Below are 12,143 nucleotides of genomic sequence, written 5' to 3' on the forward strand. Positions count from 1 at the left end.
AAATTATTGTACGACGTACATATACCTAAATTAAATTCATTTAAATCTATGTTGGTAAAGAAAAAAAAATGCAAATTATCCGTCACAAATTTTTTCACAGGTATTTACTAAGTTAAAGCGTTATCAATCGCGAGTAACCTAATAACAATACAGCCGTTGGGGTTCTACGTGATTCAGAGGCCTTGTGGATGGTGGGGGGGAATGGGTGAGGAGGGGGGAGAGGTGGGCTGCAAATTGAAAATTGCCCTGCGGCGCGCGCAATTGGGGAGCGGCGGCCATGCGGTGAGCAGCGGCACAGCGACACAGCCATGCGGGGCAGCACCGCCGGCATCGGGGACGGCTTCAAGGGACGCAGCCGGCGCCACTACGCGCTGCTGTCTCTCCTGGACACACTGCTGGCCTGCCTCGTCGTCTCGCCGCTCACCATCGCCTGCTGGCGAGGCTGCTGGGAGCTCATGGACCTGCACGTGGTGCCAGGTAGCTAACAGGCCGTGGGGCATGCACGTGTTCTAGGTAGCTGACAGGTCGTGGGTCATGCACGTGGTGCCAGGTAGCTGACAGGTCGTGGGTCTTGCACGTGGTCCCAGGTAGCTGACAGGTCGTGGGTCATGCACGTGGTGCCAGGTAGCTGACAGGTCGTGGGGCATGTACGTGTTCTAGGTAGCTAACAGGCCGTGGGGCATGCACGGGGTCCCAGGTAGCTGACAGGTCGTGGGTCTTGCACGTGGTCCCAGGTAGCTGACAGGTCGTGGGGCATGTACGTGTTCTAGGTAGCTGACAGGTCGTGGGTCATGCACGGGGTCCCAGGTAGCTGACAGGTCGTGGGTCTTGCACGTGGTCCCAGGTAGCTGACAGGCCGTAAGGCATGTACGTGTTCTAGGTAGCTAACAGGCCGTGGGTCATGCACGGGGTCCCAGGTAGCTGACAGGTCGTGGGTCTTGCACGTGGTCCCAGGTAGCTGACAGGCCGTGGGGCATGTACGTGTTCTAGGTAGCTAACAGGCCGTGGGGCATGCACGGGGTCCCAGGTAGCTGACAGGTCGTGGGTCTTGCACGTGGTCCCAGGTAGCTGACAGGCCGTGGGGCATGTACGTGTTCTAGGTAGCTAACAGGCCGTGGGGCATGCACGGGGTCCCAGGTAGCTGACAGGTCGTGGGTCTTGCACGTGGTGCCAGGTAGCTGACAGGTCGTGGGTCTTGCACGTGGTGCCAGGTAGCTGACAGGCCGTGGGGCATGTACGTGTTCTAGGTAGCTGACAGGTCGTGGGTCATGCACGGGGTCCCAGGTAGCTGACAGGTCGTGGGTCTTGCACGTGGTGCCAGGTAGCTGACAGGCCGTGGGGCATGCACGTGTTCTAGGTAGCTGACAGGTCGTGGGTCATGCACAGGGTCCCAGGTAGCTGACAGGTCGTGGGTCTTGCACGTGGTGCCAGGTAGCTGACAGGTCGTGGGTCTTGCACGTGGTGCCAGGTAGCTGACAGGTCGTGGGTCTTGCACGTGGTGCCAGGTAGCTGACAGGCCGTGGGGCATGCACGTGTTCTAGGTAGCTGACAGGTCGTGGGTCATGCACGGGGTCCCAGGTAGCTGACAGGTCGTGGGGCATGCACGTGTTCTAGGTAGCTGACAGGTCGTGGGTCATGCACGTGGTGCCAGGTAGCTGACAGGTCGTGGGTCTTGCACGTGGTGCCAGGTAGCTGACAGTCCGTGGGGCATGCACGTGTTCTAGGTAGCTGACAGGTCGTGGGTCATGCACGGGGTCCCAGGTAGCTGACAGGTCGTGGGTCTTGCACGTGGTGCCAGGTAGCTGACAGGTCGTGGGTCTTGCACGTGGTGCCAGGTAGCTGACAGGTCGTGGGGCATGCACGTGTTCTAGGTAGCTGACAGGTCGTGGGTCATGCACGGGGTCCCAGGTAGCTGACAGGTCGTGGGTCTTGCACGTGGTCCCAGGTAGCTGACAGGCCGTGGGGCATGTACGTGTTCTAGGTAGCTAACAGGCCGTGGGGCATGCACGGGGTCCCAGGTAGCTGACAGGTCGTGGGTCTTGCACGTGGTCCCAGGTAGCTGACAGGCCGTGGGGCATGTACGTGTTCTAGGTAGCTAACAGGCCGTGGGGCATGCACGGGGTCCCAGGTAGCTGACAGGTCGTGGGTCTTGCACGTGGTGCCAGGTAGCTGACAGGTCGTGGGTCTTGCACGTGGTGCCAGGTAGCTGACAGGCCGTGGGGCATGCACGTGTTCTAGGTAGCTGACAGGTCGTGGGTCATGCACGGGGTCCCAGGTAGCTGACAGGTCGTGGGTCTTGCACGTGGTGCCAGGTAGCTGACAGGTCGTGGGTCTTGCACGTGGTGCCAGGTAGCTGACAGGCCGTGGGGCATGCACGTGTTCTAGGTAGCTGACAGGTCGTGGGTTATGCACGGGGTCCCAGGTAGCTGACAGGTCGTGGGGCATGCACGTGTTCTAGGTAGCTGACAGGTCGTGGGTCATGCACGGGGTCCCAGTTAGCTGACAGGTCGTGGGTCTTGCACGTGGTGCCAGGTAGCTGACAGGCCGTGGGGCATGCACGTGTTCTAGGTAGCTGACAGGTCGTGGGTCATGCACGGGGTCCCAGGTAGCTGACAGGTCGTGGGGCATGCACGTGTTCTAGGTAGCTGACAGGTCGTGGGTCATGCACGTGGTGCCAGGTAGCTGACAGGTCGTGGGTCTTGCACGTGGTGCCAGGTAGCTGAAAGGCCGTGGGGCATGCACGTGTTCTAGGTAGCTGACAGGTCGTGGGTCATGCACGTGGTCCCAGGTAGCTGACAGGTCGTGGGTCTTGCACGTGGTGCCAGGTAGCTGACAGGTCGTGGGTCTTGCACGTGGTGCCAGGTAGCTGACAGGTCGTGGGGCATGCACGTGTTCTAGGTAGCTGACAGGTCGTGGGTCATGCACGGGGTCCCAGGTAGCTGACAGGTCGTGGGTCTTGCACGTGGTCCCAGGTAGCTGACAGGCCGTGGGGCATGTACGTGTTATAGGTAGCTAACAGGCCGTGGGGCATGCACGGGGTCCCAGGTAGCTGACAGGTCGTGGGTCTTGCACGTGGTCCCAGGTAGCTGACAGGCCGTGGGGCATGTACGTGTTCTAGGTAGCTAACAGGCCGTGGGGCATGCACGGGGTCCCAGGTAGCTGACAGGTCGTGGGTCTTGCACGTGGTGCCAGGTAGCTGACAGGTCGTGGGTCTTGCACGTGGTGCCAGGTAGCTGACAGGCCGTGGGGCATGCACGTGTTCTAGGTAGCTGACAGGTCGTGGGTCATGAACGGGGTCCCAGGTAGCTGACAGGTCGTGGGTCTTGCACGTGGTGCCAGGTAGCAGACAGGTCGTGGGTCTTGCACGTGGTGCCAGGTAGCTGACAGGCCGTGGGGCATGCACGTGTTCTAGGTAGCTGACAGGTCGTGGGTCATGCACGGGGTCCCAGGTAGCTGACAGGTCGTGGGGCATGCACGTGTTCTAGGTAGCTGACAGGTCGTGGGTCATGCACGGGGTCCCAGGTAGCTGACAGGTCGTGGGTCTTGCACGTGGTGCCAGGTAGCTGACAGGCCGTGGGGCATGCACGTGTTCTAGGTAGCTGACAGGTCGTGGGTCATGCACGGGGTCCCAGGTAGCTGACAGGTCGTGGGGCATGCACGTGTTCTAGGTAGCTAACAGGCCGTGGGGCATGCACGGGGTCCCAGGTAGCTGACAGGTCGTGGGGCATGCACGTGTTCTAGGTAGCTAACAGGTCGTGGGTCATGCACGGGGTCCCAGGTAGCTGACAGGTCGTGGGTCTTGCACGTGGTCCCAGGTAGCTGACAGGCCGTGGGGCATGTACGTGTTCTAGGTAGCTAACAGGTCGTGGGTCATGCACGGGGTCCCAGGTAGCTGACAGGCCGTGGGTCTTGCACGTGGTGCCAGGTAGCTGACAGGCCGTGGGGCATGTACGTGTTCTAGGTAGCTGACAGGTCGTGGGTCATGCACGGGGTCCCAGGTAGCTGACAGGTCGTGGGTCATGCACGTGGTCCCAGGTAGCTGACAGGCCGTGGGGCATGTACGTGTTCTAGGTAGCTAACAGGTCGTGGGTCATGCACGGGGTCCTAGGTAGCTGACAGGCCGTGGGTCTTGCACGTGGTGCCAGGTAGCTGACAGGCCGTGGGGCATGCACGTGTTCTAGGTAGCTGACAGGTCGTGGGTCATGCACGGGGTCCCAGGTAGCTGACAGGTCGTGGGTCTTGCACGTGTACCAGGTAGCTGACAGGCCGTGGGGCATGTACGTGTTCTAGGTAGCTGACAGGTCGTGTGTCATGCACATGGTGCCAGGTAGCTGACAGGTCGTGGGTCTTGCACGTGGTCCCAGGTAGCTGACAGGCCGTGGGGCATGCACGTGTTCTAGGTAGCTGACAGGTCGTGGGTCATGCACGTGGTGCCAGGTAGCTGACAGGTCGTGAGGCCGACACATGATCCAGATAGCTGACACCGCGAATTCACACTGTCCTTACTTTTGGAGCCTAGCCTACACGTTATGCCAGGCGCTACCATCCACGGGCCGACACTGTAGCAAATTTCTGTTTCCTCACGGAAATTTATACTAAGAATGCTCCTCAATTTCGTAGTTCCTGATGATGGATCTTCTTTTAAACTACGCTGTGTATCCCCTTTTATAATTGTGTTTTGTGGCGTTAACAGTTTAATCATACTCGTGGAAGGAAGAACAAGCCTTTTTTCTGTAGACTCAACAAGATTTCATTTGATTTGTAGGTAGTAGTATACGAATGTATTTCCGAGATCAGGCCTCAGGCGGTGGAGCCGAGAGCCGGCTCCGCCATATTGGATTGTGACGTCACGGCGGCCATCTTGGATGGTTGTGACCTTGACCTTTGACCTAGACCTTGAATTTGATCCTCAAAATCCGCCAAAATTGGGCAAAATTTGCCCCAAAATTCCTCAAAAATCGCCAAAATTTCCATTTCTGTGGAAAAAAGTTCCGCCGAAAAATTTCAAAAAATTCCACAAATTAAAAATTTAAAATGCTTTTTTCGAGGGAAAAATTTCCCGTTTCGAGGGAAAAATTCCCGTTTTTAGTCCTTAAAAATCCCAGCGGCTGAAAATTCCTAAAACTGGCTTAAGCATCCTTAACTCAAGCCTCAGTTAAGCCATTTCTAGGAATAAGGATACCATGACCGCCATCTTGGATTATGTCGCCACCGTTGCAATTTTAGTTACGGTCGCCATCTTTAAAATCTTCATTTACTATCCGATTTTAATGAATTTTTTTTAAAAATTATAAAAAAATTCAAATAATTAAATTTTAATAAAAAATATTTAAAAAGCATACATTAACGACACGGAGCTCGGAGTCCGCGGTTCGAACCCGGTGGGTGCAAAAAAAATTAAAAATTACGACAGATCCTTCCCCCTAGGTGGCTGCTGGCAGACTGACCCCCACCACTTTTACCAATGCACATATACCATCAGGTAGTATGACGTCATGTCCGCCATCTTGTCTTCGATGCTGGAAGCCAACATCATTGTATCGTCGGCTAGAGTGTGCTGACACCATGCTAGTTTAATTCTTACCCACTAGAGTGCAGTAATCATTTATTACTGTGACACCCGCCATCTTGTCATTTGGCCGCCATCTTGAAAATCCGTAATTATTTAGCTAGAAATTCGGGAAAAGTTCCAAAATTCATTAAATAAATCACTCATTAATTTACATATTGATTCGATCGATTCCCGTCCTCGGTTCGATACCCGATCGTTGCAATAATGTTTAATTTTATGAAAAAATAATAATAATTTCAATAAACCATGTTCAACATTCTTAAGAGACTTTAAATCCTCTACTACCATCATCCTATCAGACATCAAGACCACCATATTGGAAATGTGTAATTTTAATGCTAGAGATCCGGGAAAAAGTTCAGAAATCATTAAATAAATTTACGATCAATATACTGATTAATTAGATCGACTAAGGTCCTTGGTACGATCTAGGATGATGCAAAAAAAATTAAATATAACATCAATTTAACATAAAAGTAACAGGTTCGAGGAATTAAACACCGCAAGTTCTTTTACAAACATAATATTTATTACATAATTTCTATTCTACTACAGGATCACTTACGAAAGCCAGCAATCTTATAATCATTTAGTTCCGCAGCGGTGTGAAATGACTAATTCTTAGCTCCAATCGGTTTATACTAGACAGAGTCCAGCCAGAACCTTTACAGACATAGTCCACCTCTTCTTGACAAAGTTTCTGGATACCGTTTTTAACAGTTTGCTTCACATCGTTAGAACTGTAAATTACTGCAGCCGATGTCTTGAATGCACACTTCTTCACTTTGTCATCGAACGGATATGGCTTTCCATATAAACAGTCCAACCACAAGTTATATTTCAAAGGTCCGTTTGTTGCTACATCATCAGTAAGCTGATTGATTATCTTCTGTCTGATATCGTCAAGAAAATTACAACTGTCCTTCGACTCACCGAACGTATTTAGATAATAGTAGTCTTTCAACGTTCCACGAAATGCAGACTGCGCCAAGTAGAAGCCATTTCGTTCACTTGTAATGCTCCGAACACAGTCTTAGGTTTAGTTCCATGTTCAGACGTCATAACAATCGGTTGCTGGGCATCTGTTTTTTTGGTTGTACACTTTCGTGTCTCCAATCTAAAGCGAGGAGTCGAAATGTCGGCAGGTAGTTCAGCAGTAGGAGCACAGACTCCACCTTTACATTTTTTCGCATGATGTCGCAAACTATCGATTCGAGTAAACCATTCATGACAATCATCACATCGAAACTTTATACGAGAAGGATTCTTTTTGCATTTGCTCCGCTCATGTCTTCGTGCATCATGGAAAAATGCGAACGACATATCACAGTAGCTGCAAGGATACCGTGCTGATGTAGACGAACCTTTCAGACCCGATCCAGATATGGACGTTGCAACAGTAGTACCAAATCCAGGCATACTCTTATGAACATCGATGCATCGCTGTTGCACCGAAACCTTTACTTTCTGCCGCACAGCAGGACCTTTACATGCCTTCATGTGCGTTTTCATATTATCTTTTCTGGCAAACTGCTTATGACATTTCTCACAAACAAACATTTTACGATATAGGTTCTTGACACATTCGCTCCTCTCGTGTCGCCGAGCATTGCTGTTGTTTGAGAAAAACTTGTCGCAGTAACAGCACCGATGTTCGCTAGTTGTCAAATCAGCATCCATTGAAGTCTCCATCGAGGTCGTATCGTCGATCGTCGTGGTTTCCTGCACATCCAGCTCAGTAGTTATTAAGCTATCTTCTGCTGGTGGTATCACATCTATTGAAATCTCCTCCAATGTTGACGTCGTCGTCGTTGCCAACGAGATCTGCTCCACCATTGTCGTCGCTGACGTCAAGGTTCCCGTAGACGATGGTACAACATCCATCGAGTTCGACGTTAAAGTCGGTAAAGATGCCATCGAGTTCTCAAGAACAGGTAATTACGCGACTTATGCACCAGATGAAATAATCTAGGTGATCCTAACACCGTCGACGACAGTAACAAACTGACCGACCTGCTGTCTAGGACTCGCTTATATACATGCACCGGATGGAATAATACGCTAGTCAAATCAAGAATCATTCACAATAATACTAGAGTCAAAACAACATAAAAAATAGAAGGACCAACAACGAAAAGGCAGCACATTCGGAAGCACCGACAACGAAAAGGCAGCACATTTGGAAGCACCGACAACAAAAAGGCAGCACATTTGGAAGCACCGACAACGAAAAGGCAGCACATTTGGAAGCACCGACAACGAAAAGGCAGCACATTTGGAAGCACCGACAACGAAAAGGCAGCACCGACAACGAAAAGGCAGCACCGACAACGAAAAGGCAGCACATTTGGAAGCACCGACAACGAAAAGGCAGCACATTTGGAAGCACCGACAACGAAAAGGCAGCACATTTGGAAGCACCGACAACGAAAAGGCAGCACCGACAACGAAAAGACAGCACCGACAACGAAAAGGCAGCACCGACAACGAAAAGGCAGCACATTTGGAAGCACCGACAAAGAAAAGGCAGCACCGACAACGAAAAGGCAGCACATTTGGAAGCACCGACAAAGAAAAGGCAGCACCGACAACGAAAAGGCAGCACATTTGGAAGCACCGACAACGAAAAGGCCGCACCGCCAACGAAAAGGAAGCACATTTGGAAGCACCGACAACGAAAAGGTCGCATCGCCAACGAAAAGGAAGCACATTTGGAAGCACCGACAACGAAAAGGAAGCACCATCAACGAAAAGGCCGCACCGCCAACGAAAAGGAAGCACATTTGGAAGCACCGACAACGAAAAGGCAGCACCGCCAACGAAAAGGAAGCACATTTGGAAGCACCGACAAAGAAAAGGCAGCACCGCCAACGAAAAGGAAGCACATTTGGAAGCACCGACAACGAAAAGGCAGCACCATTGACGAATAGGAAGCACATTAATTTGTCATTGACTCCAATATTCATTGGCTCCAATATTCATTAGCTCCAATATTCATTGGCTCCAATATTCATTGACTCCAATATCCATGAGCTCCAATATCAATTGGCTCGAATTGCTCCAAAAGGTTCCATCAGCCTTTTGGCTCCAACAGTTTTTTGGCTCCGATAGTCATTGGCTCCAATAGTCTTTGGCTACAATATTCATTGGCTCCAATAATCATTGACTGCAATATTCATTGGTTCCAATATTCATTGGCTCCAATATTCATTGGCTCCAATATTCAATGGCTCCAATATTCATTGACTCCAATATTCATTGGCTCCATCAGTCATTGACAACTACAGTCTTTTGGTCCCAAAAGTATTTTGGCTCCAAATATATTAGGCTAGAATTCTTCGAGTCTAAGAGACTATGAGACCACATGGTTACAGAACTACGTGACTACGAATCTTCAAGTTTACGAGACTGCGAGGCTACAGAGCTACGAAGCCTCTAGTACACAGGTTTACGTGACTGCGAGGATACAGGACTACCAGTCTGCATGAGTACTTGACTACGAAGCTACTCGTCTACAAGGCTACAATTACAGCATCTGTTTTCGTCAGAATTTTCTCTTTTGCTCCAACTGCACCACCAGCATTATGTTATAAGATTACAAGGCCGCCTGCTTACGTAGCTTCAAGTCTACGAGGATACTTGGATACGTAGCTTCAATTCTACGAGGTCCTAAGACTTCATGACTACGCGACTTCGAGCCATGAGGTTACGAGATTACGTGACTACGAATCTTCATGTTTACGAGACTGCGAGGCTACAGAGCTACGAAGCCTCTAGAAAACGAGTTTACGTGACTGCGTGGATACAGGAATACAAGTCTGCATGAGTTCTTGACTACGAAGCTACTCGTCTGCAAGGCTCCAATTGACACATCTGTCTTCGATGGAATTTTCTCTTTTGCTACATCTACACCATCAGCATTATGTTATAAGATTACAAAGCTACTTGCTTACGTAGCTTCAAGTCTACGAGGCTCCAGTACATCATGACTACGAGACTACGAACCATGAGGTTACGAGACTATGCGATTGCAAGTCTTCAAGGTTACGTCATCGCGAGGCTATAGGACTACGAAGCTTCCAGAACGCATGGTTACGAGAATGCATGACTAATTGACCGCATGGCTACGAAACTTTATGTCTCTAACTGACTACAATAGCACTATTCAGTGGTGAGAGTTAATTTATTTCATGCAAAGGTACTTGCTGCAAGCAGTTCCGCTTTTCAACATCAGATGACGTCATGTTTTGCTTGCAGGTAAAATAATATTTATTTATTTTATGCGGGATGCGGGTTGTTCACTATCGGTCGCATAAGAAGAATGGCATCGATAGTCTTCAAGGAGAAGGAAGTTCGTCCTTCCTGCTAGTGCTTCTCAGATTTCTCACGGTCCGCCATCTTGGATTGCGACGTCACGGCTGCCATCTTGGATGGGTGTGACTTTGACCTTTGACCGAAACCGCAGGAATGATCGCAAGCACACGGATTAACCATCATAATATTGATAAGAATAATCAGGAGCACACGGAGAAAACCATCATAATATTGGCAAGAATAATCAGGAGCACACGGAGAAAAACGACACATGTTTTCTTTGATATCATAAAATTACAGGAAAAAAATATTTAAAAATAAAAATAAATTAATAAAAAAATTTAAAATAAAAGCAAAAAATACATAAACTGATTCTGCTAGCTTGTAAACTTATCATTGTTGAGCAAAGATAGAGTTCTAGTACAAGCCAGAATTTTATGTATATTTTGTTTTTATTTTAAATTTTTTTATTAATTTATTTTTATTTTTAAATATTTTTTTCCTGTAATTTTATGATATCAAAGAAAACATGTGTCGTTTTTCTCCGTGTGCTCCTGATTATTCTTGCCAATATTATGATGGTTTTCTCCGTGTGCTCCTGATTATTCTTATCAATATTATGATGGTTAATCCGTGTGCTTGCGATCATTCCTGCGGTTTCGGTCAAAGGTCAAAGTCACACCCATCCAAGATGGCAGCCGTGACGTCGCAATCCAAGATGGCGGACCGTGAGAAATCTGAGAAGCACTAGCAGGAAGGACGAACTTCCTTCTCCTTGAAGACTATCGATGCCATTCTTCTTATGCGACCGATAGTGAACAACCCGCATCCCGCATAAAATAAATAAATATTATTTTACCTGCAAGCAAAACATGACGTCATCTGATGTTGAAAAGCGGAACTGCTTGCAGCAAGTACCTTTGCATGAAATAAATTAACTCTCACCACTGAATAGTGCTATTGTAGTCAGTTAGAGACATAAAGTTTCGTAGCCATGCGGTCAATTAGTCATGCATTCTCGTAACCATGCGTTCTGGAAGCTTCGTAGTCCTATAGCCTCGCGATGACGTAACCTTGAAGACTTGCAATCGCATAGTCTCGTAACCTCATGGTTCGTAGTCTCGTAGTCATGATGTACTGGAGCCTCGTAGACTTGAAGCTACGTAAGCAAGTAGCTTTGTAATCTTATAACATAATGCTGATGGTGTAGATGTAGCAAAAGAGAAAATTCCATCGAAGACAGATGTGTCAATTGGAGCCTTGCAGACGAGTAGCTTCGTAGTCAAGAACTCATGCAGACTTGTATTCCTGTATCCACGCAGTCACGTAAACTCGTTTTCTAGAGGCTTCGTAGCTCTGTAGCCTCGCAGTCTCGTAAACATGAAGATTCGTAGTCACGTAATCTCGTAACCTCATGGCTCGAAGTCGCGTAGTCATGAAGTCTTAGGACCTCGTAGAATTGAAGCTACGTATCCAAGTATCCTCGTAGACTTGAAGCTACGTAAGCAGGCGGCCTTGTAATCTTATAACATAATGCTGGTGGTGCAGTTGGAGCAAAAGAGAAAATTCTGACGAAAACAGATGCTGTAATTGTAGCCTTGTAGACGAGTAGCTTCGTAGTCAAGTACTCATGCAGACTGGTAGTCCTGTATCCTCGCAGTCACGTAAACCTGTGTACTAGAGGCTTCGTAGCTCTGTAGCCTCGCAGTCTCGTAAACTTGAAGATTCGTAGTCACGTAGTTCTGTAACCATGTGGTCTCATAGTCTCTTAGACTCGAAGAATTCTAGCCTAATATATTTGGAGCCAAAATACTTTTGGGACCAAAAGACTGTAGTTGTCAATGACTGATGGAGCCAATGAATATTGGAGTCAATGAATATTGGAGCCATTGAATATTGGAGCCAATGAATATTGGAGCCAATGAATATTGGAACCTAAGAATATTGCAGTCAATGATTATTGGAGCCAATGAATATTGTAGCCAAAGACTATTGGAGCCAATGACTATCGGAGCCAAAAAACTGTTGGAGCCAAAAGGCTGATGGAACCTTTTGGAGCAATTCGAGCCAATTGATATTGGAGCTCATGGATATTGGAGTCAATGAATATTGGAGCCAATGAATATTGGAGCTAATGAATATTGGAGCCAATGAATATTGGAGTCAATGACAAATTAATGTGCTTCCTTTTCGTCGATGGTGCTGCCTTTTCGTTGTCGGTGCTTCCAAATGTGCTTCCTTTTCGTTGGCGGTGCTG

At 48.7% G+C, this 12,143-nt stretch overlaps 1 protein-coding gene across 1 annotated transcript in view; it reads left to right on the forward strand.

Moving 5' to 3' along the window:
- The first annotated feature begins 308 nt into the window (after positions 1–308).
- The window catches only part of LOC134538621 (uncharacterized), a 163,503-nt gene continuing 151,668 nt past the window's right edge, over positions 309–12,143 (forward strand). Inside the window, exon 1 of the mRNA XM_063380053.1 lies at positions 309–477. Coding sequence (XP_063236123.1) covers positions 309–477 — 169 coding nt within the window. The remainder of the gene's footprint in view (positions 478–12,143) is intronic.

Source organism: Bacillus rossius, chromosome 13 (genome assembly GCF_032445375.1).
Source record: "Bacillus rossius redtenbacheri isolate Brsri chromosome 13, Brsri_v3, whole genome shotgun sequence".
Lineage (NCBI taxonomy): Eukaryota > Metazoa > Arthropoda > Insecta > Phasmatodea > Bacillidae > Bacillus > Bacillus rossius.